The sequence below is a fragment of the Mirounga angustirostris genome, unplaced genomic scaffold, assembly GCF_029215605.1.
Source record: "Mirounga angustirostris isolate CCGP_5_RB_7025 unplaced genomic scaffold, mMirAng1.0.hap1 SCAF_17, whole genome shotgun sequence".
Taxonomy (NCBI): domain Eukaryota; kingdom Metazoa; phylum Chordata; class Mammalia; order Carnivora; family Phocidae; genus Mirounga; species Mirounga angustirostris.
In genome coordinates, this window is record NW_026991725.1 from 40,440,150 (window position 1) to 40,463,868 (window position 23,719).

General features: G+C 48.5%; 1 protein-coding gene across 3 annotated transcripts in view; it reads left to right on the forward strand.

The window, feature by feature from the left end:
- Positions 1 to 11,995: 11,995 nt before the first annotated feature.
- Positions 11,996 to 23,719, forward strand: part of SEC14L1 (SEC14 like lipid binding 1) — a 52,938-nt gene continuing 41,214 nt past the window's right edge. The window contains exons 1-2 of one of the 3 annotated variants that reach the window (XM_064583318.1): positions 11,996 to 12,195; positions 14,407 to 14,499. In XM_064583318.1, the coding sequence (XP_064439388.1) occupies positions 14,437 to 14,499 (63 nt within the window). In that variant the 5' untranslated portion in view covers positions 11,996 to 12,195; positions 14,407 to 14,436. Of the gene's footprint in view, positions 12,196 to 13,370; positions 13,392 to 14,406; positions 14,500 to 23,719 lie in introns of those variants that run through there. The other 2 variants (XM_045888377.3, XM_064583317.1) reach the window with 2 other exon arrangements.

Sequence of the window (23,719 nt, forward strand, 5' to 3'; positions counted from 1 at the left end):
GAAGAGTTGAAGAAACAGTTAGATCTGAGTTGTTGTTTTTTTAAGATTTGATTTTTAAATAATCTCCATCCCCAACGTGGGGCTTGAACTCACGACCCTCAGATCAAGAGTTGCACGCTCCACCAATCGAGCCAGCCGGGCGCCGCAAACCTGAACATTTTTGTATGGGGTTTGATGCTGAGTGGACGGTCGTGGAGGAATGTGATAGGTCGAAGAACCTGAGGTAAGAGGTGGTAAACTGGGGTAAGCTCAGCAAGGTCTGTTGGTTGGGATTCCTCCTGGCATCCCCCTGTCACTGGAGGTAAGGATGCTCCTTTGCCCCGGGTGTAGGGAGGGCACCTCTCATGGCAAAATTTTATGACCTGTATCAGGGGAGAAGCCAGGGAAGGTGGGAGTGGACTTTCTGCTTCTGCTGTTTTCTCAGATCCCTTCGGTGTGCACTATTTAATGTGCCAAGGTGCCATATTTGGGGGTAGTATGTCCTGAACCCCATCCCGAGCATGTTCTTAAAAGTGTGAAAGGTGAAGGACCCATCAAAACCTGTGCCCCTAGGACTGGCCTGATCGATCTCCTTGTTTTGCCTCTCGCATCCAAGCTCAGCTAGGGTCGAACTGGATCACGTCCCGATACCATCTCCAATGGACCAGGACACAGGTGCGAGACTTCCAAGCGTGTATCCTTGATCTACTCCCCGCCATACTCTGAGGCTGCCCCAAGGGTTTTGAACCTTCTCTCCACACTCTGTACTCAGATTTCCAGATCGTAGGTATCCCCTTTCCAAGGTAGACACGTAAACCCCGCTGGGGCTCAGAGGTGTGATTTAGATTCAACTAATTGCGTGCTCCAGCAGGAGACTTTGATTCGGAACCGGCTTGTGTGGAGGCAGGGGACAGGGCATCGTTTTGTTGGCATGGATTGTTGGCAGAGCCAGCCGGGTTCTGGAGGCGGGAGCCAAGGCAGCAACATCCTGACTTGGCAGTTTCCTAATCCCGGGGAGGTGCAGCCGGGAGCTGGTTCTTCGGTGTGACTCGGGGCATCAGTTGTTCCTGGAAGCCTGCCCAGTGCCTGCATCTCCGGCCGTCTCAACAGTTCTGTGAGCTTTCCGCCCCTTCAGAAATCCCTTAGGCTTGAATCAGCCATAGCAGATCCTGTTGTCTGCAACTAAGAACCCCCGGCTGATGCAGAGGGAGCAAGACAGCAGAGGGCAGGGAAAAGGATGTTCAGCATATGGTAGAAGAGTCAAGAAAGAGATATAGGAAATTGACAAGTATTTTGAATAATGGTCATACCCTGCACATTATCTCCAACCTTTACAACAACTCTGTTAGGCATTATTATTCCTGTTTTACAGATGAGCACATAGTCTCAGAATGGTTAAGGGACCTGCCCAAGGCCACACAGCCTTCAACTGTGACTCAGGAATTTGAACCCAGATCCTTTTGCTCAAAGCCCAGGATCTCTCCACTCTGTTACTCTGCCCAGGACAGCCCTGCGTGCAGAAGGGAGTGGAAGCTCCTGTCCCGTTCTGTTTCCTCTTCTTGACTTCCCCTTCTCCCACCCCCATCTGAGGCACACTACAGTTTATGTATGTACTGGCATTCATCAGTCAGGAGCAGAGCATACCTCAGAAAACACCGCAAAGTGTCCACCACTGAGGTGACGGTGGGGCGGGGAGGGTTCCCCAGCAGCTTTTTCCTTTCTGCATAAGACAATTGCACTGTTGGAATTTTTTTACAGGAAGCAAGTGTATTACTTATGTAATGTAGACATCAAAATTAGCACTGCCGAAGAGTGATGGAAAAGCACCAAGACATAAATTGTGGTTATTATGGCATGGTGGATTATAGGTGATTTTTATTTTCTTCTTTATGTGTTTCTGCATTTAACCATATTTCTAAAATGAGGATGTGCTCAGGTTGCTTTTAGCCACAAGGAACAGAAAAAACCCTTCGTCAAACTGGATTGCCCAATGAGGACGCTGATGGGTTCCCAGGCCTCGATGTCTTGCAGACGTGTGACAAGGGCATGTCACCAAAGACTCCATCTGCTTCTTCCTCCTCTCTTCTCTGTGGCCCCAGCATCCTCCCCAGCGAACGCTGGCTCCCCTCTTGCACACAGTACCCTGGAGCTGTCCCAGGAGAGACCTGGCACAACGGTGTCCGCACACAGAAATAGGGGATTTCTATTCAGGTGTCTCCTCTCTCAGAGTGCTGGGACCCTTCCAGAGCCTCCTGGCAGACTCCCCTGCAGGCGTCACTGGTCAGAACTGGGTGACACGCTCACTCCTAAATTAGTCCCCGGCAGGAGGGAGGCCTTAGCCGCACCTGGTGCACCTGCTGGAGCTGGGGCAGCACCCAGCTTCCCCAGGAGCCCCGGAATATGGACAAGAGCAAATGCCTGAACAAAGGCGGCCTTTAGGAGTGAAGACTTGGGGATGTGGGTGCCATGTGGAGAGTCTCCTAGGGCAGATATTTATTTGAATATTTAAAACATTACATTAATTTTTAAAAATTTAAAATTACCCTTGTGTGGTTGGACCTGCTGTTGAGGGCTTTGGTGGGAACTGTGTTGCTGGATCTACTCTGTTTATGAAATCTGGCTGCTCCTAATGGAAGATAATCATGGCCTCAGCAGCAACAAAAACCCCGTGCTGTTTCTGCTCCAGGATATTGTTTTATCTCTGGGAACATCGGGAACTGAACAGGGCCCACCTGGCAGTCGTGGGGTCCGAAATGCTGTAGGTGCATCTGTCACTTGGGTCACGTGAGCCAGACCACTGATGGGGGCTGCCAGGCTCGGCTAAGAAGGTTCCTGACTCAGGGTGTCAAGGCTCAACATTAAGTTTTGTCCTTGGCCATGAAGACTGCTAAGCTTTCACAAAACATTATTTGATGCAGGCTTCTTCAACGTTAAAGGCTTGGTCAAGATGAATGAAGGGGTCTTGGAAGTGCTCCAGGTCCCAGTGTTGCAAATCTGAGCGTGAGGGTCGAGGTAGCAGAAGCCACTTGGAGGCCCCTCGGGTTTTCCTGAGTCCATAAACTTCCTCAGGGTTGTTTTTTTGTTTTTGTTTTTGTTTTCAACTGAGTCTGAACCAACTGCCGGGAAATCATTGTTTCCTTTCAACTTGCAGAGTTGCTCAACTGTTTAAAGCGAGAATTGCATAAGTTAAGCCAGTGGGTTCAACGACTTCCATCAGACAAGAAGCTTTACTCCACATTGAGATTCGAATTGTCCTCCAAGTCTTTGCTTCTAGGACATAAGAATAAGTGGACTTATTTTTTTATTTTTCTATAAGTTAAAAAAAACATTTTTAAAAGTAATCTCTACACCCAGTATGGGCCTCGAACTCACAACCCCGAGATCAAGAGTCGCATGCTCTCCTGACTGAGCCAGCCGGGCGCCCCGCTTTTCCTTTTCTTTAAATTCACTTATTCTTGGGGTGCCCGATTGACTTAGTTTGGAGAACATGCGACTTCTGATCTCGGGGTTGTGAGTTTGAGCCCCACGCTGGGTAGAGATTACTAAAAAAAAAGGGGGGGGATGAAAGGAAAAGAAAGAAACTTCCCTATTATTTTCGCCAAGTTATGGGTACCTTTAACTTCGCTCAGCATTCTAAAACTCAGCATAATCCCTCGCTTGCAAAGCTGTGGAGCTTTTCTTGCCTCCATCATGTCATGTGCTAGGCACCCAAGGAGCCCCACGATTACAAATCTCAGAACAACAGACGGTTGGGAGAATAAATGGAACATTAAAAAGTCATACAGGATCTTGCCACTTGTTATTTAAAGAATTTCTAAGTCAAGACAGTTTGAACTGCTACTCAGGGCCCATATGGAAAGTCTTGAAGGCCAGAGATGTTCTTGGTTCGCTTGCTTGGCAGAATGTCCGAGGACGTCCCGCACCCACATCCATCAGGTGTTTGCGCACCTGGCATCCCCACGCCTTATGTGCTTATGGCTCATGGGCTTTTCACCATGACACCTGGGCATACACAGCTCGAAGCTGGGAAACTGGAAGAAAGACCAAAGTGCAAAGAAACTGAGTGAAACAGAGAGAAGTTAATGCAACGGAAATACCCCATTGGAGCATTGGAGTCAGTGTTGGGTTCAGATTCTCTGCCCTGGAAGTTACTTACCCTGGGTGTACCTCGGTGGCCCCATCTGTAAAATGGGCTCCTCTGAGGATCGGTGATGAGGCGTGGAAAGCGCCTAGCACCAGCCCAGTATAGTTGGTCGGCAGCAGAGGAGCTGTTTTTGTTTTCAGCTGGATCTCTTCATTTAACTAAATTAAATAGGGCACCATATTTAGATGTCGTGGGCGGGGAGAGGCACAGTCGCTTGGCTCCAAAGTTCTGGATACTCTGTAGGGATTAAACCACCTGGCCTCCTTGTGCCTCGGTTTCCCTGAGTATGGAATAAACTCAGGTTGCCAGCATCACAGGGATTCCTGGAAGACTCTCCTGAGCTGCCAAGAGGCTGGTCCCCAGAGAAGTCCTTTGCGTGCCTGCCCGTGACAGGTGCACGTGCCAAACCTTTGAATAAGGTCAGTCCGGACACAGAGGCCAGCCTTGGTCACAAGGACAGTGACGTCTTTGTCCTCAGGCTGCAGGGGCTTCCTGAGCCTGGTGGTTAAAAAGTCTCCTGCTGTGTAAAGTTCAAGGGCGTACCCTGTGTCCCTGGGGTATGGAGGAAGGTTGCATGGGCTCTTGGTTTTGCGCCAGCGTGGTTTCTGGGGAGCAGTAGAACACCCACCCCCGCCCCCAATGTCCTGGAGGCAGCTACAGATCATGCCTTGGCAAGAGCAATGGTGCCCTGACAGAGGCCACCACGCTAGGCAGGGCTGGGAGGCGTGGTCCCTTTTAGGGGCGGTTATGCATTCACACGTTAGCATTTTAGAGTGGAGTGGGTTCTCTGAACTTGGAGGGTGGCAGGGGCTCTCGTGCCCAGCTAAGTAAGACAACTGTCTCTGCCCGTGTTCCCTGACACCTTCAGGTCCTATGTAGCTTGTAATTATAGAAGGTGGTTTGGGGCGCCTGGGTGGCTCAGTCGTTAAGCGTCTGCCTTCGGCTCAGGTCATGATCCCAGGGTCCTGGGATCGAGCCCCACATCGGGCTCCCTGCTCAGCGGGAAGCCTGCTTCTCCCTCTCCCACTCCCCCTGCTTGTGTTCCTTCTCTCACTGTGTCTCTCTCTATCAAATAAATAAAATCTTAAAAAAAAAAAAAAAAGAGGGGCGCCTGGGTGGCTCAGTTGGTTAAGCGACTGCCTTCGGCTCAGGTCATGATCCTGGAGTCCCGGGATCGAGTCCCGCATCGGGCTCCCTGCTCGGCAGGGAGTCTGCTTCTCCTTCTGACCCTCCCCCCTCTCATGTGCTTGCTCTCTCTCATTCTCTCTCTCTCAAATAAATAAATAAAAATCTAAAAAAAAAAAAAAAGAAAGAAAATATACTCTTAAAAAAAAAAAAGTAAAAAAAATTATAGAAGGTGGTTTACCAAGAAAGAGGTAAGGTCTGTGCTTACAGTCGTTCATGTGAGGACTGGTCTTTTGATCAGCACCCTTTGTATTATTTTTCCGTTTGGGGGAAATTTCAGATGGGGAAGGACTTATCTAAATAGAGGATGATACTACTAACCAACCAAAGGGGTAGGCAGGATAATAATAATCTATGGTTACAGAATGTTCCGGAGGCAGAGCTGTGGGATGCCTGGCTATGGGAAGCGTTTACACAGAGCCTAACCATTTACAAAGTGTTTTCACAAACATTTTTTTTTTTTTTTAAGATTTTATTTATTTATCCGACAGAGACACAGTGAGAGAGGGGACACAAGCAGGGGGAGTGGGAGAGGGAGAAGCAGGCTCCCGGCCGAGCAGAGAGCCCGATGCAGGGCTCGATCCCAGGACCCTGGGATCATGACCTGAGCCGAAGGCAGACGCTTAACGACTGAGCCACCTAGGCGCCCTTCACGAACATTTTCTTTTCTTTTTTTTTTTTTTTAAAGATTTTATTGATTTATTTGACAGAGAGAGACACAGCGAGAGAGGGAACACAAGCAGGGGGAGTGGGAGAGGGAGAAGGAGAAGCAGGCTTCCCGCCGAACAGGGAGCCCGATGCGGGGCTCAATCCCAGGACCCTGGGATCATGACCTGAGCCGAAGGCAGACGCTTAACGACTGAGCCACCCAGGTGCCCCTCACGAACATTTTCTTATCTAAGCTTTACAACCCTATGAGATACATTTTCTGACACCAAATCCCATCAACATCCAATTTAAAACTTTTTTTTTTTTTCCTTTGGAAGAGAAAGATCTTAAAAGCTGCTCTGGGCTACAGAGATGGTTCAGTTGGGCACTGCCAAGGTGGGAAGAGCTGAGAGATGGGATTTTCGGCGAGGTGTGAAATGAGCAGATGTGTGGTTCTCAGCGGGAGGTCACAGAACATTCTGGAGGCAGAGCTGCGGGATGCCTGGCTGTGGGTTGCACTCCAAATAAGGAATTGAACAGAAACAGCCCTCCACCCCCGCACCATGGCCAAAAGCCTTTGGGGTGACAGGAGATTTCATGGTCTGAGGTGGCCCTCTCTTTCATTCACATCAAAGAGAAAGTGGGGGAGATCTGGGCCCTCTCTGTCTCTTCTCTGTGAGGTCCACTCTCTGCCCACAGGACTGAAAGTGGAGCAGGCCTTTCTCTTCCCTCTGTAGCCTTGGGAAAAATGCATCACTGATACCATTTAGGATGCTCTGCTTCTGATCCCTCACTCGATGTCATCTTGTGTGACCTTTGGTCTGTCCTTTGTTGACATTTGGTTGCTCCTGCCAGGCCAACCCCACCTCCATCTTGTGTGACCAGCAGAGGAGCAGCCTGGGGAGCGATTGCTAACTTGCTAAATCCCAATCTAGCTTACCATAGCTGCATCAGGGTCCCAGAAGCAAGGACTCTGTTTTGTAAACAAACAAACCAAAAAGAAGTATGATTGGGTTGGCTATTTGTATGTCTCTGAGCTGGAAGCCGAAAGGCCTCAGGTCATCTCCTTTGTTGTCCTAAATCTCATTGGATGAGCGCCCTGCTTCCCAGGGCACAGGGTAGCAAGTCTCTTACGCTGGGTTGCTTCCCTAGGCTCGGTGTCCTAGCTTGGTGACACAGAGGACAGAACAGGGTGAGGAGAGCACCACCCCCAAAGATGCCTCCGCTCAGTCCATGGTCTGGAGAGATGTGTTTAATGCACTCAGAATAAAGATCCAACCCAATGTAAGGCTCATGACTTCAACCCATCCAATATTTAATAGGGTTCTAGAAAATGGCAGGTGCCATGACAAGGAGAAGAAAATGAATGGATACAGTCCTAGGACCCAAGCAACTTACAATCTGATGGGACACAGACCCGATTCTCTTCCAATCTCATTGAAGGCAGTATGCCTTAAGTGGAAGTGCCAAGTTCATAGGCATATAGAAAAAGAACAGGTGACAGGAAAGGCTTTAGGGAGGGCTACAGAATTTACCAGCTACAGCTTCCATGTAGGAAGTCTTATCCCATTTCCATGTCTGCCCTATGCAGTAGGCTGAGCACCTGGAAGGCAAATCTGCTTTTATATAGTGTATCTTCCCACACTCCTGTGCTTAATGTGGTGTCTGAATAAATTAAGGAGCTGAATAAATGTTTGCTGAGTTAACAAAGGGATGAATAAATGAACAGAGTGGAGGTGGAAAGAAAGTCATTCTGGACAAAGGAAAGCTGGGGACAAGATTTATAGAAGATCTTAGATGACAGGCTTGGATACTTCAGTTTATTTCTGTCATCCATGTAGGTTTTGAGCCAAGGTGTAAGTTTGTGTTTGTGTTGTTTTGAAAGAGAATTCTGCCAGCAGCATTAAGAGGGCCCTGGAAGAAGGAAGGCTCTTTGGCAGCGAAACCAATTAAGGAAAGGGCAGCTTTGCCTCTCCAGATTGAAATGAGGTATTTTAGAAATGTGTCAGGTCAGATGATAATTTTGCAGATCTGACTTCTTGGCCTGAAGTTTTCCCAGGTTGGGAATGATGCAATGGTATTAGTGCAAGGCCACTGGATGACTGCCAGAGCTCCATTAGGAAATTGTGCCTGTGGGGTAAGCTACATTTTCCATACTTTTCCAGGCTGGAAACTTTGCCAGATGGCCCATGTCAGGAGAATCTGTCATGTTTTGCAAGGCTGTCTTTTACCATCAAGTGAGAAGGTAATCTCTTCCAGACATGGAGGAGAGTGGACATGTCCCTGGGACTGACCTGCAAGGGGCAAATGCCAGGGTGGGTTGAGCCCCGGGAGAATAAGATTAAGTGCCACTGGGCCTCTCACACAGCCTAGATGTTTAATTGACCCTGACTCTTAGTTACATTCAAAGGGATCATTCAGACCTTATTTCCTGTTTCTTTGGCTGTGGTGGGGAAGAGATTGGGGCTCTGCAGGCTGAAATTTGAGCTAAGACTGTCACCTGCCTCCCAGTGTCTTTCCTGCAATGACCCTCCTTAATCCATACCCTCAATCCTTTCAGTGTCACCAACTTCCCATGCTTTCCTTGGGATGACTCCTGAGAGCACTAAGAGCAATGGAGAAGATGTGGCTATAGGGACCAGGGACGGTGTCCCCAGCTCCGATTAATCCTGTTGGGAAAGATGTAACAGCCACAGCGTCGGTGCCCAGGCAGGTGTGAGCAGGCCATTGATACCACATCCTGACCACATCAGCCAGAGGTGGCCCCACGGAATGGCAGCTTCAGCTTCCAGCTCCTAGTGGTAACTCAGCTGAGCGACCCAAAGGAGCCAGAGGGTCTCTCTGTGGATGCCAGAACTGGGGAATCTTCGGGCTCCCTCCCAGGGCACCCATCAAGGCTTCCATCCACCAAATGAGAGGTGACAACAGACAGGTGAGGAGTTTACTAATAAAAATGCTCATCGAGCTGGGGCTTCACTCAGGGTGTCTTAGAATACTCTCCTAGTACAACTTCCAAGAGAGTCTGAAGAAGAGAGCAGGGGTGCTGTTGCAGACGAGGGAGGCCACATCATCTCCGCTAGAGTTTCACAGTCCCACCAGTCCTGCCCTTTGCTCTGTGGCACACATACCCTGCATCGACAAAGTGTTGTTTGAGGAAGGGTGTTTCATCCTCTTTGCTCTCTCCTCCTACCTGCTGGCTGGGGGCCAAGGTGATACTGAGGTAAGGGCAAGGCAGCGAGACAGAAGGAACCCATGGTCCTGATGATGAGAAATGAGACCACCTGAATCCACACAGCTTAACTGTCAGGACTCCTGTGTCAACATGACTGACTCTTCATCTAGAGAATTCTTGCCTGGGGAAGATAAGACTGTAAACCAATAAATAGCTTCACTGTTTGCTTCAGGATACTCATGACAAATAATGTCTTCTAACAAAAGGTGGCTCATCTTGGCAAACAACTCCCCTCTCAGGATAGATTGCTCACTTGGACAAACAGCTTGTTTATCAGACAACTGTTTACTTAACAAGACTAGAATCTTCGAGACCTTCGACTTGTTGTGTCCACCAGGCCTCCACAACTACATCACACATTGGCCTGGTCCTTCTGAGGCCTCAGCTTTGAGAGACCTGCCTTGAACACTTAAGCTGAGACCCATACACCCTGAAATGTTCCCCCTGACCTCCCCCAGTTGACACACCAACAGTGTCTCCAGACTGACTCTGGTCCAGGTGGAGCTCTCTCCTGCTGTCGTTGCTTCAGTCACCTTGGCCTTGGTTTGGTTCATCAGCACGTTATTCTGATGGTCCTTTGGGGGAGCTGGCAATTGATATTGGTGATGGAGGCACCATACCAGCCCTGGACCTCATTCACAGGTGAGGGACATACACTGCTATTTTGTCATGACACTTTTACTTTGGGGTTCTGGTCACTGGCCGCCAAAGCTGATCCCCTGACTTCTCTGCTTTCCCCTCTACACTGTACTCATCTTTATGCCTCACACAGGGTCTGCCATATAGTAAGAGCTCTGCATACATGTGCTAACCAGACAGAGACTGCTTCTTTTCATTTAACTCTGTAGTATGTCCCTCAGTAGAGTTTCTTGTAGGTTTTGGACACTTGCGCAACAAAACTGATTTAAAAACAAACATACCATAATTTATACATCTAAACAAGTGTGGTTTCCTTCAAATTAGATTCCTTGGGAGTCTGTTCTTGTATCCCAACAATACTACTATTGCTTGAGACATTTTCAAATACCTCTTTTGTAATTATGTCTTGATTTGCCAGCCTCAGTGGTGACAGACCATCTTTTTTTGTGTGAAAAATGTTTTATTATTGTTAATTACAAACATATACAACAGTGGACACAATCATACAATGAACAATTATCAACTTAAGACCAGTCTTATTTCATCTAAGCCTTTACTCCCCCTTCTCCCCACCTGGCTTATTTTGAAGGTAATCCTAGACATCACATCATTTCACTCCAAAATATTTCAGCATGTCCCTAAGAGACAGGGCTTCTTTGAAAAATTTTAGCCATAATACCATATCCCGCCTAAAAAATTAGTAGTATTTTAGTATCACTGTATGTTCAAAGTGTTTAAGCTCCCTGGTTTTGTAAAACTTTGTGAAAATCAGGCTGGAAATCAAGTTCATATACTGCAATTGGTCGAAGTCTCAGGTCTGTTTTTTCTTGAAAAGTTTTAATTGAAGTGTACTATATACAGACAAAAGTGCAGGAGTCCTAAGTATATGGCTCAGTGATCTCCCAATCTCTTTTAGCCGCCCCCCCTCCCCCGTTTTTTCCTTTGGAATTTATCTGATAAAGAATGTGTTTGTCATGCAGCGTTTCCCACAGCTGATGGTTGGGCAGTTGCTTCCCCATGGTATCATTTGGCATGTTCCTCTGTTCTCTGTTCCCTGTAAATTGGTGGTTACACCTACAGACTTATCAAATCAGGTCAGTTTTCGGCAAGACCAATTTCATAGGTGCTGCTGTTTACTCCTACCGGGAGGCTCATCATTCCTGGGATGTCTCTTTTTGAAATCATCTTTTGAAGGTGGATGTGATTTTTACTAACAGGCCAAAGCCAGTCGGAGCTGAGTGTAGTGAGCAGTGTGGGTGCTCAAGTTGGAAAATGATGGTTTGCGAAAAACAAGGTGTGATCAAGTTATCAATGACGTTCTTGTGTGGCTGCTAAACTGGCCCTGAAGGAAATTCCAAAGCCGTTCCGGAAATGGGCTGTGCGGTGGCAGAGCATCCAGTGTGCAGCCACCCAGGGTGACTAATGCAAAGGGCACAGCAGTGACACGTGTGGGTGGCCGTGCGCGGTGGCCCTCTCCAGTCCTTCGCCCCCCTTAAGGACCCGCGTCTCAGCGTGCATCACACTCGGGCTTCAAAGCTGGCGCTGGAACTGCGCTGTCCCGCTGCAACGCAGCCCTCCTGGTCTCGAGGGGCTGACCTGGTCCCACGTCAGTCCCACTGCGGGGCCTGGACGTGTTGACAAGATGATGCTCGGTTCCCCCCAACCCCTCCCAAGCCCGGACACTCGCCTCAGCTGCATTACTCGGCGAGAATGTGGTCAGGGCACTGCAGGGGGAGGCCTGCCGCTCCTGAGCAGTACCCAAAAAATGAGGAGGCACCGGACCTCCGGCGCTGGTCAGACCTCGGGGCAGCGCCCTGGCCTCAGCCCCCGGCAGCCGCAAAACCAGAAGGCCGGGGCGGGGACCCGCCTGCTCCAACTCAGCGGAACTCCCCGCCCAGCTCGCCACCCACTTTGGCGTCTCGCTCCGCCCCTCGTCCTAGCCCCGCCCCGTGACGCAGTCAGGGCGGAGCCAGCGGCCTCTAGTGAGACCAGCCGGTGCGTCAGGGCCTGCGCCAGCTCCGAGCTCCTCCCACGCCCGCCGGGCCCCCGAGATGGCGCCTGCGCAGCGCGGCGCGGCCCGGGTTGTGCCCCCTCCCCCTCCCCTAGCAACGGTCGTCGCGCCCGCCTCCGTCCTTCGGCCGCGCTCGCGCACGCGCGCTCTTTCCGCCGCCCGGCCCCGCCCTCCCCGTCACCCGTAACAACCACTCGAGCCTCGCCGCGCCCCTCCCGCTCGCGTACCCCGGTCCACTCCCCGGAACCCACCGCGGAGCTGCGGCCGCCGGCAGTGGAACGGCGACGGCATCACGGAGCCGCCGGCATGAGCGCCCCCCGCCGCCCCGCGTCCCGGGCCCGGCCTTTCTGACAAGAGGTAGGCGCGCGTCGCCGCGGCGGGCTCCGAGCGCGCCCCCGGCCCCTCCCAGCGCCGCGGGGCTCTCCGCGGCCCCTCGGCTTCCTCGGCCCGGGAGGGAGGGGGCCCAGCGCCCCCGCTTCCCCGGGAGCCCCGCGGAGCCCCCGCCTTCGCACTCCGGGAGCCCTCCCCGCGGGAAGCCGAGTTTGGGGTCCAAGTCCGCCCTCGGCTGCCCACCCGCGGGCTGGCCGGGGCTGGGGGCGCGGGGCCCGCCGGGCTGGACTCCCTGGACCGGCCCGAGGGCCCGGCCGCCCCTCCGCCTGCGCGCAGTGGACTCCCTGGGTCTGGCCATTGGCTAATTTTTAAGCACCAATTGTCATGCAATAGAGGCTGCCCTGGTCCAGGATGCCCCTTGGCCGTTGTAACTCCGGATTCCCGCGTAGGACGTTTCCCTGGACCGGAGCCGCCGAAGCTGGGCACTGGCAGGAGTTCAGAAGCTCGTGAATTAGCAGGTTCCCCAGCGTAGTCTCTCTGGGTTCTTCCGGGCAGTGGAATCCTGAATGGGTGTTAGAGTATCTTCACCGAGCATTCCGCTTTTTAAGGCTCCTCCAACCCCCGCATCCCTTTTTATACCCTGTGACCAGCCTCCCCGTCTCTGGGCGATGCTCTAAAGTTAATTTTCCCACTTTTAAAATTGTACACCGGCATTGTTAGGTTTTCAAAACGAAATGGAACGTGGTCCCCGCGCATCAGGACCTGCCAGTCCCAGAATCGGTATTAATGCCGGCTTCCAGTGGAGTGACGTGGAGGACTCCGGAGTATGGCTCTGAGTGTCAGGATTTCAGAGTTGGAAGTCCTTCGAGATTACCTCACCTCAAACCTCATTTTACAGAGGTGAAACTGAGTCCGAGGGAAGTCAAATGACTGGCTTGAGGTCACCGGGAGTAATTGTGTAACATGCCAGTATACTGTTGTCCACCATGACCTGTTCTTGCGGAGAGAGATGCTAAACAAACATACCAGAGAGAGTTCCAGACCTGGCTAAATGCAATACTATAGATAAGAATCTTCTGAAATAAAATATATCTCCATACTTTTTTTTTTAATTACAGCTAGACTTTAGGCTCCTTGAGGATACTCCATTTTGTATATTTGAATATCCTCTGGCCATATTCAGCATGAAGTAACATTCTTAATGATTATTCTCAGCAGGACAGGTAGGCTCTTTGGATTTATTTTTCTTCCTCACTTTTAAGCATTTTTTTTTTTTTAAGATTTTATTTATTTATTTGAGAGAGAGAGAATGAGAGACAGAGAGCATGAGAGGGAGGAGGGTCAGAGGGAGAAGCAGACTCCCTGCTGAGCAGGGAGCCCGATGTGGGACTCGATCCCGGGACTCCAGGATCATGACCTGAGCCGAAGGCAGTCGCTTAACCGACTGAGCCACCCAGGCGCCCTCTTCCTCACTTTTAAATAGGGAATCAAAGTCACGCAAAGGACTCCAAAAAAAGTGTGTTTTTCAGAAAAATGCTGAAAAAGGCTGGCCCCAGAGTGGGAATAGGTACCTTGCAGGAGGATTCCTTCCTCTGAGAAGTAGGCTCCAGCATTTAGTGGATTAATGACAGGTATCCCAGCTGTTTGAGGCTGGAAGTTCCACCCAGCTGGAGTGCTTGGTGTTGCTGCCATTGGAAGACAGGTCTCTGGAATTGTAGTCTATGCAGTTAGAAAACAGGGATTGCCAAGTTTACTTTGAAGCTAGCTTTTGAGGAGTATTCCATAATTTGAAATACAATAGTATTTTTTCCCATTTTTATTTTTGTGTGTCTTCAGACTTAATATCTTCAAATGCCATCATTTTTATTTGGTTTCTTGTAGAAGTTGTGGAAGAGTAAATGATTCAAGAACTAATAATTGGACCATGTAACATTTCAGTGCTGGAAAGAACTGGGATCCTGTACCCAGCCCAGCCCCTGAAGAGGCCCCAGGAGGCAGAGCAGAACTGTTTCCCTCATGACACTTGGACTTCCTTCACCTTTTCTTACTGTCTAATTACCTTCTCCTTCCTTGTATAGTCCAAGTGTCATCTTTGGGTTTTTGTGTGTAGAGAATTATGTGACCTATTGAGGTCCCTTTCTACAGTTAGACTGTGGTATGATGAGTAAATGCAGACTTCCAATTTTTTCCAGACTTAATCATGGTTTTTTTTAAATCATATATATTTGTGTTTTGCAGGTGTGAGAGGATTGCTGTTGTGTTACAATCATGGTGCAGAAATACCAGTCACCAGTGAGGGTGTATAAACACCCCTTCGAATTAATTATGGCTGTAAGTACTTTACATTTTAATTTAGTCTTTGGCTTTTTTTTTTTTAAGTATTCAAATTTGATGATCTGTAAACGGATGTTAATGTTATAATTTGTTTCCATTGCTCCGCTTTTACTTATTCTGTTTTTATGCTTATGATCCGGATCTAGAGTTCATGAAATGTTTTTAAACCGTAAATCTCTAAAAATGAAAACCTGCATGTTTGTTTTTTACAAATGCATCTCTGGTTAATATGTGAATTTGAGTTAATTCTCTCTTTGAAAACACAGAAGTGGGATTCTGAAAATACTTCTGGATTTTGGTCTTTTTGTTTGTTTGTTGAAGTAGAAAAGGGATGTGGAGAGTGGTTTTTTCCCTCTGCTGCTCATTCAGAAGCGCGCTCTGGTTGTCAGGGAATTTACTTACATAGCAATGAGCACTATGGGATGGAGTTTAATTTAGATTATTCTAACGACTCTGCTGAATGAGTTTTTCCCCTTGACATCAAGTTCATGAGGCATAGTAGAATTCCACAAACAGGGTCACTCAAGTCTTAATTTTCTTTGTTATTTATCTGAAGAGTTTGGCTGAAAATAAGCATTTCACCAGATGCAAAACAAATCTCCTCCAATCACTTTTAGAATATTTTTGGGTACTCCTTCTTCTCCTTTCTTTTCTGTGTTGCTGTTAAGGTGTAATGTAACCTGCGTACAGGAAATGCTCTTGTCATGAACGTAACGATGAAAATGCCAAACTAGACCAAGATCAAGATCCAGAACATACCAGCCCAGCAAGAAATCCCACTTGCCCCTTCCCTCCCACCTCAAAGTCAGCCACTGCTCTGACTTCGCTGCTCTGACTTCGAACACCATTTATGAGTGTTCACTGTTTCTGTTCTATATTTAACTAGAAACTCAGGTGGTGTTTTTGCGTCTGGCTGCTTCTGCGCAACCTTGTTTGTGAGATTTATCCGGAGCAATATGGTTTTGAAAAGTAACCCCCAAAACGCAAGTCCTCTCAAGGAAACAATTTAAATTTAGGGAATTTTTTAAAATTGAGACATAATTTACATACAGTGAGATGGTCACGTTAACATTAGGTGTACAGTTTGATCAGTTTTGATGAAAGAGTGACCCACACCTCTGTCAAGATGCAGAACCTTTCCATCCAGTACCTCAGAAAGTTCCCTTGTACCTCTTCTCGGTCAATGTGAGGTTTTGGGGGTTTTTCTTTTGGCACGGGGGTGGTGTTTTTAGTTCTGTATTTCCCTTTTTTTTTTTTTTTTTTTAAGATTTTACTTTTACGTAATCTCTACACCCTGTGTGGGGCTCGAACTCCCAAACCCAAGATCAAGAGTCGTGTGTTTGACTGATGGAGCCAGCCCGGCGCCACCGTGTTTCCCTTAAAACCAGGACTGTTCAGTATTTTATGTTAATGGTTTATCGGAGAGGCTTGTTTCCTGTTTGCATGTTATGTGTACTGCTTTGGCTTTTGGTTGTATGCAGCAAAGACCCACTCCAGAGAGCTTGAGAAGGGGTATTGTTCGAGGGAACACATGTGGTGTGATGTGGTGATGTGAATCGCACAGAAATGCAGGAATGCGAGCTGGCTGGGCTGAGCTCCAAGAACTGGGCGTTGGAAGGTGGTTCCCGGCAGCTCTGGGGAATGTTGGCTGCAGTTGTCGCTGGAACTTCACCCTGTGGGACTCGGCCTTGCTCCATAGGGGGGAGCCTCTCTTCCCCGTCTCCTGCCAGTCTCCTGCCAGTCGGCTGCTTTGCTCACTCCTGGTTTTCCCTCCCCTGTGGCTTCAGCTCTGGTGCTGTTTTAGCTGTTCAAAGCCCCTCCAAGCCCTAGTTCAGCTTTGTGGCATTTCTCGTTGCTTTCTTTCAGTTTCTAAGTGACCGAGTCTTGTCGTGTGTCAGATTCTAGAGAGACTCGATCTGGGCATCTTTCCCCTGGAGCGAGGATGTAGGTTATTGGCCAGGCTGTGGATTATTTGCCCAGGGTTGGTGGCCTAACCCTTTTCAGTTGGCAGAGGCTGGTGGAGTTGGGGGAGAGGTGTGGGGAGCAGTGGAGCCCAGTGGCCCCCTGTGAGGCTGAGAACTGCCCCAGGGGCTGGCCAGGCCAGATTGGCAGGGGAACACAGGAGCCAGGAGTCAGGGGTGGTGTGTTCTGTTCTCTAAAACGTTAAGTACGATCTGAAAAGCTCAGTGCTACCCTGATTGATTGAGGCAAAGGTTTTTTGGTCTCTTCTGCAGACACTAGATTAATAAAGAGGAGTTTTGACTAATGATCAACTTCCCTATTTTCCTTACTTGACTATTTTCAAAATGGTGAAGTTTGTCCTGCCCATTTTATACATGGATTTACAGGAGAATTTGAAATTCAAGTTCTGAACCATCCCCCCAGGCTTTTAAAATTAACTCATTTTTAAATTGCTTTTGTTTTGAGGCAAAAAACGAGGTAGTCATTTTCTTTTGGGTTGTGGAAAGTATTTTTTAATCTGAAAATGAAATAAGTTCTTCCATAATGAGATAGAAGCTAGAGTGTTTTAAGTCCTTAGTGATTTTTGTGTGGTGTCATTGGCCACTTTTCGGACTGAAATTGTACGTCATAAAATTCTCTTTATTTACCTTGCTTTATTACTATTTCTTGCATTGAGAAGAAACAGTAGTGTAATAGAATAAGTCTGGAAATATTCTTTGCAGTTCTTCAGGGTGAGGAGAGACACAAAGCAAGAACAGAACTACAGCATCAAGGGATTTACTTTTTTATTTTTTTAATTAAACTTTTAATTTCAAGATACTTTTAGATATACATGCAATCATAAGAAATAATACAGAAAGATCCCATGTACCCTTACCCATTTTTGTCCAATGGGAACATCTTGCAAAACTATAATACTGTATCACAACCAAGATACTGATATTCATACAGTCAAGATACAGAGCATTTCCATCCCCACAAAGATCCTCAGGTTGCCCTTTTTAAGTAAGCTCCACACCTCGCGTGGGGCTCGAACCTGCAACCCAGAGCCCAAGAGTCCTATGCCCTACCGACTGAGCCAGCCAGGTGCCCCTCGAGGGAAAGCGTTTTGAGAGAGCGCCACAGCGAGTGCGGGGTAGTGGTGGGAGTGCCGGGGCGCTGCGGGTGGTTGATTGGAGGCTCCGAATCTTGCTTCATGGGGGGTCCCTGGGGGGAGGAGACTGTTGGGGAAAATACCACTCAGTGAGCACATGGCCTTGTCTGTCAAGCAGGGGTGCGACGGAGGGTAGTATTGCCAGAAAATGGTTCAGGTGGAAATTGCCTACTGTAAATAGCGACATGGTGGACATCAGATTTGTTAATTGCATTTGATTGAGTTAATGAAAATTTATCATTTGTTTTGGGATCAGTATACCCATAGCACGAAGAAATCTTGTTGATGTTCCTATTGATTTGTAAATGGCAAACAAGCAAGATGGAGGTGGAGTTTTCCAGCGGGCCCTTGGAGCATTTTAAGGGCTTGCTTTTGTGAGACGTTTGCCCAGAAACAGCACGTTAGAGCTTCAGTGAGCGGAGAAATGGCCTGAAAGCCCCGTCTCACCTCAGAGGATGAGGAGCCCGAGGTGCACTTAGTGGCGGAGATCTGCTTCCCAAGTCCGTCATTCCTTGCACCCTGCAGGGGCTTCCCAAGGTTCTTGTTCCCCAGGATGCCTCTGACTTGTCCAGCCTCTGCCCGGGCTGTTGGGAGGCATGTTGAATCCATGAAGGACACTTAAAAGATTTCGGGTCTTGCCCAGGCGGAGCGAGGGGATCCCACAGAGCAGGAGCTTGGCATGGCAGGGAGGACTCTGATGATGCGCTTGCGGGAGGGTGTTTCATGTTGACATTTCTTGGGGAAAACAGATTTATTTACTTATTTATTTATATATATATATATATAAAGGTTTTATTTATTTGACAGAGAGAAAGACAGCCAGAGAGGGAACACAAGCAGGGGGAGTGGGAGAGGGAGAAGCAGGCTTCCTGTGGAGCAGGGAGCCCGATGCGGGGCTCGATCCCAGGACCCTGGGATCATGACCTGAGCCGAAGGCAGACGCTTAATGACTGAGCCACCCAGGCACCCCGGGAAAACAGTTTTAAAATGAAACATCTTCAGGCACAGCTTTCCCCCTCCTGACGTCACAGGCCTCTTACTACCAACCCGAGGAGGGGTGAAGGAGCTAGGGAGCGGGAGGGCGACCGGGAGGGGGCCCGGTACCTCTGGGTGCGGGTGCGGGGAGAGGAGAAGGCCTGCCGCCGTCCTCTGCGGCCCAGGGAGCTCTGTGCCAGAACGCACAAGTAGGGCGAGGACTGGCCTCTCCTCCCTTTCCTCCCGAGGACAGCTGTCGTTTTGACCCGGTGGAGCGCGTGCTGGGAGAGGCCCCACCGCATGCCCCGCCGCCCCCCCGCACTGGCATGGTGCGCCCGGGCCCGCTCTCAGGAGCACCGGCCTTCTTCCAGCCTCCCCCCCCCCGCCCCCCCGCCATCTGTGGCCCAGCAGACACAGCCTCTGATTGTGCCCTCGGGTCCCCCGTTTCTGTCCCTTTCTCTCCTGGCACTGCCCGAGTCAGTTGTTTTCTTGTTCCGTCTTGTACGCCTTCAGGTCACCCCGCGTTCTGCTGCCAGACGCTGTGTCCACGTGGCAGTCCCATTTGGGTGACCTCTTACTATCTCACCCGCTCTAAACTCCCGTGCTCTTCCTCGAGGACCTTCCTTGAAGTAAGTAACCTTACTTCACAAACATGCATTTTTAAATCTATTCTGTGCTGTTCTGGTTGCCACACAGTGTTTTTCCGGCCCTTTCACCCTTTTGACACTTCCTTCCTCGCCTTAGCTGCTTGCTTTTCCCCGTCTGTTTCTTTGAATCTCGGTCCTGCTGACCTAGCCCCTTCCCCAGGCCTCTGAGGGACCGCTCGTGTCTCTCTCCCTTTCCTCGACTCCTTTTTTATCAGGGTCGTCAGGGTTAGCTACTTCCCCTGCTAACTAGAGTTTCTTTTATTCTCAGGGTTCCATACAACTATTGTATATGTTCCTCAGGGGCAGTGACTTTGCAGATTATTTCCCCTGTTCCCTCAAGTGTTGGCCCTAAACACGTAGTAGGCTCTTGGATTGCACTTGGTCAGCTGATGTCTGTGCGCAGGAACTTTGCATGTGAGGACTTGGGAAGTGGGTCTGTTGGAAACTCAGATCTAAAATGTAACTCTACGGTCTGTTTTCAGATAAGAGATTTATGTTTTCTCTGTGGAATAAAAGTAACGCACTATGATCCTTCAATTAACCAATACTTTCCTTAGTAACAGAGCCCTTTTGTGATGAATTTGACTTTTTTTTTTTTTACATCTTCATAAATTATACGAAGCTCTGTTGACAGGCACCTTACTAGTAGTTTAAGCAGTGTACTTTTATAGGTTGAGCAAACAGAAAAGCTATTTGCCAGTGTACGGTTGTTGATTAAATGGCCCACCACCACTAAATTTGCTTTTGCTCTTCTCTCTTATTTTTGTTTGTTTCATTCTTTGTGTTTTTAGCCCCTTTTCCCTTTCCCCAGGTGTCTCCTGGCTTCCCACTAAGACCAGATGATGAAGGCAGGAAGGAGAGATTTGCTGAGTTGGGTGCACATCTAATCCCTGCCACAAATTAGCTGGGTGACCCAGTGACTAGGCCAGTTACCTAGTGTAAGGCTGTGGTGTGGAGGAATTAGCCCGCAGATAGGAAAGTAGAGAGGACAGGGCCTAGTGATACCTGTGCCCTCCCCTCTTCCTTCTTAACATCCAGCCTTTTGCCTACTTCCAAATATGAGGTGAAATGAATCAGTAAGTAAATGACTTCTCTGAATGTGCATATTTCTTTTATTTTTAAGACTTCTTTTAGATTAAACAGGCATTTGTACTTATATTTAGGCTTTATTTCCTGTATCAAAACAGCAGGGGACACCTGTGGGGACCCCAGGTAGACTTGTATGTGTGACTGCAGTGTGAGAAGAGCCTCACGTTGAGCTGAACCGAGTCTGGTCTTTTTGGGGTGAGAGCGAGGTGTGCAGAAATCCGAGAAATAGAGTGCTTCCTGAGGAGGTGGCTTGGCACACAAGCCACCCACTTTCAGATTGTTCCTCGGGTTGGTTGGGGTGGAGGAGCACAAGTCCCGCTGGAACCCAGACTTGCTTTGTCCTTGCTCACTCTTTCTGGCAGCTGGCTGCCTCTGGAAGCCCTGTCCGTTCTCCTGAAGAAATTTTGAGCCACCTGTCCCACTTTTCACTGTTTTTCCCTCTGACCTGAGTTGCATGCACGTTGGGTTTTGAGCAGCATTTAGTTTGAAGTGTTGTCATCCCGTCTCTCATTGTTCTTCTCGAAGCACTCTTCTTCCTCTCATCCTGGATTTCGTCCCTGGGCCTTTGGCATCCCTGACTCTGGTTTCCCAGTTTCTCATGGTGATACTGAAATACATCCTCTCGTTGACCGAGGTGGTATTAGATGTTCGGGCAGCCTGATAGGCGGTAGGATTTGTTTTTACTCAGAGGTGAATAAGCAGTGTTCGTGTATTTTGGGTAGCTGACTTTAAACAATTTATTCAAGTCTAGGAATGGAGGGAAGTGATCCAATTTCTCTGATGGTGTATTAAGGTCAGTTTTCAGTGGGGGGACGCTGTACTCTTCTCATTTATAGGGTGTTCGAGTGCTGCAGTGTGAGTCCTATTGCATTTAATACAAGCTGGGGCCTAATTAGTCAGGCTTACTTAGTTTTGGAAATGGACAATTATAGTACACTTTCATCACATGCCACTTTGTATAGAACTAGGCATCTTCCCTTCTCTTACACCCACTTGCCAGCACATTATGCATTCCGAATTATTTTTAATGTGCTAGGGTGAAGACAGTTGTGGCTCAGTAGGAAATATCCAAAGGAGATATAAAGCAGGATCTGACTCAGCTCCTTGCCTCTTTGATTTATCTGTTTTTGTGAAAACACAAAAACCCCGAAACCTTGTATTATGGACATTTTCAAGCATATATGAGTAGAGAGGATGAAATGTCCAGTTAATGCCACTGGCCCATCACTCCACTCCGGCAGGAACAGCGCTTTGCCACCAACTATTGCGTCATCTATCCCCCCTCCCCTTTTTTCTTTTCCTGGTGTATTTAGAGCAGATTTCAGGCGTCTTGTGAACTCATCCATAACTCCTTCAGCATGTATCTCTAAACAGTAAGGACCTTTTTCTTTTGTAAACTCCATTGCCATGTCATCATCACATTTAATGAAAACACCGTGTTCAGACTTTTCTCGACTGTCTAGAACGATGTCTTTTCAGATATTGTTTGGTTCCTGCTCCAGATCAGCCATCGCTCTTGGTTTTTGTGTCTTCAGTCTTCACACTTCTCCCACATTCTCCCTTCCCTTTGTTTCCTTTCACGCCCTCACTTTGTTAGAGAAGCTGGGTCATCGCCCAGTCCCGTCCTCTTAACCTTTGGCTTACTAATGGTTCACGGTAGCAGATAGGAGCCCATGCAGCCTTGGGTCAGTTCAGCGACTCTAGCAGCCCCGTTGAAATGCTTGATGGTGGAGATTGGCTTTATTTATTTCGTGGCAAAAACCTGCTGCTCCTCTTTGGTCCCAGTGACCCTCTTCAAGAATGCTGAATTGCAAGTAAGATGCAAAATACTCCTGGGTTTATTTATAGTTACTTTTTAACCCACTTCATTGGTCCTAATGTTTCACACAGAAAGCAGTTGAAAGGAGTTCATCTATTGGCCGTTCTGATTGAGAGGGTTTGTGTGTAGCAGGAGCAGAGCAGCGGGTGCTGGTGGAGGCCTGGCTGGGGGCTGGTGAGGTCGGGGGGCAGTGGTCTGCGGGGTCTGGCTATCGGCGGTTCTTCCATCTGAGCCCTGGGTAGGGATATCAGGCTGGTTGGAGAAGCGTCCACAGAGAAGTTGACTGAAGAGAGGACTTGGCTTGCTGGTGTCATAACTGATTCTTCTTTCTTGATTTTAACCTCTACAGGGGGGAAACAGTTTTGTGTATTTCTAGGGGAGTGATTTTACATGTTGAAACAGAGAGCATATACTGCATTCAAATTCTTTTGCAAGGTACAATTTGATGTTAGGGGAACTAGCCTTTTTTTGTTTTTTAGTGAAAAGTTTATGTATATATCATCACTCTATATAAGGTAACTGCTTTATGTGTCTTGATATGTACTGGATCCTTTTTCCATTCAGAAATCTTACCATCTGTTTCATGGCTCTCCTGCTTGTTTCCGCACTAGAGTATTCAGAGCATACTTTGAGTTATTGATAAGCATCCAGTGTGTAAGTGTCTTGCATATTTGATTAGAGGCTGCATGTGGAACTCTCCAGCCTGCCCCTCCGACTGATCTTGCCTCTCACTCCCCACTTCTGTGCCTTTATGGGGGCAGATGGACTCCCCCTCTAATGATACTTGTCTTGCTATTTTGGGACCACCGGTTATATATTTTGTGTTTTCTGGCCCTCATAAACATCATGGTGTTATAATTGGTAGTTAATGCTATTTTAGAACTATCCAGTTCTCTCTCATCTGACATCTCTTCCTGGGCAGCCTCATTTAACTCATGGCTTCAACTGTTACTTTATAAACAGATCTCAAAGTTTATCTTCAGCCTAGACTCCCACTCAGGAGCTTCCAGATTCCTAGCCAGCTGCCTGCTAGGACATCTCCATTTGAGTATATACAAATTCAGTGTCTCTGAAACAGAATCCACTCCCTCCTGCCTGCGCAAAGAACACAGCCTAACAGAAAACAAATACACAAAAAACCCCAATAAAATGTCTCTCCAAAGCTATGCCTTTTCCTGTGATCTGCTGCTTCTGATGAGTGCCATGGCCATGTGGCCTGCCCTGCCCTCAGACCAGAGACCTCGGCGTCCCTGGCTGCCTTCCCTGCTCATCCCTTGGGCTCAGTGATGACCAGACCCTCCCCGGTCCAGAACGTCTAACGAACGAATGAACTCACCCTTCCTTCCTTTCTTTCTCTCTCTCTCTCTCTCTTTCTTCTTTTTTTTAAGTTTCATTTATTTAAGTCATCTCTACACCCCATGTGGGGCTTGAACTCACAACCCCGAGGTCAGGAGTCACATACATGCTCCTCTGACTGAGCCAGCCAGGTGCCCCACCCGAACTGTTTCTGAATCTGCCTGTCTCCGATCGTGTTGGCACCTCTCCAATGACAGGATGACAGTTCCTGGCATC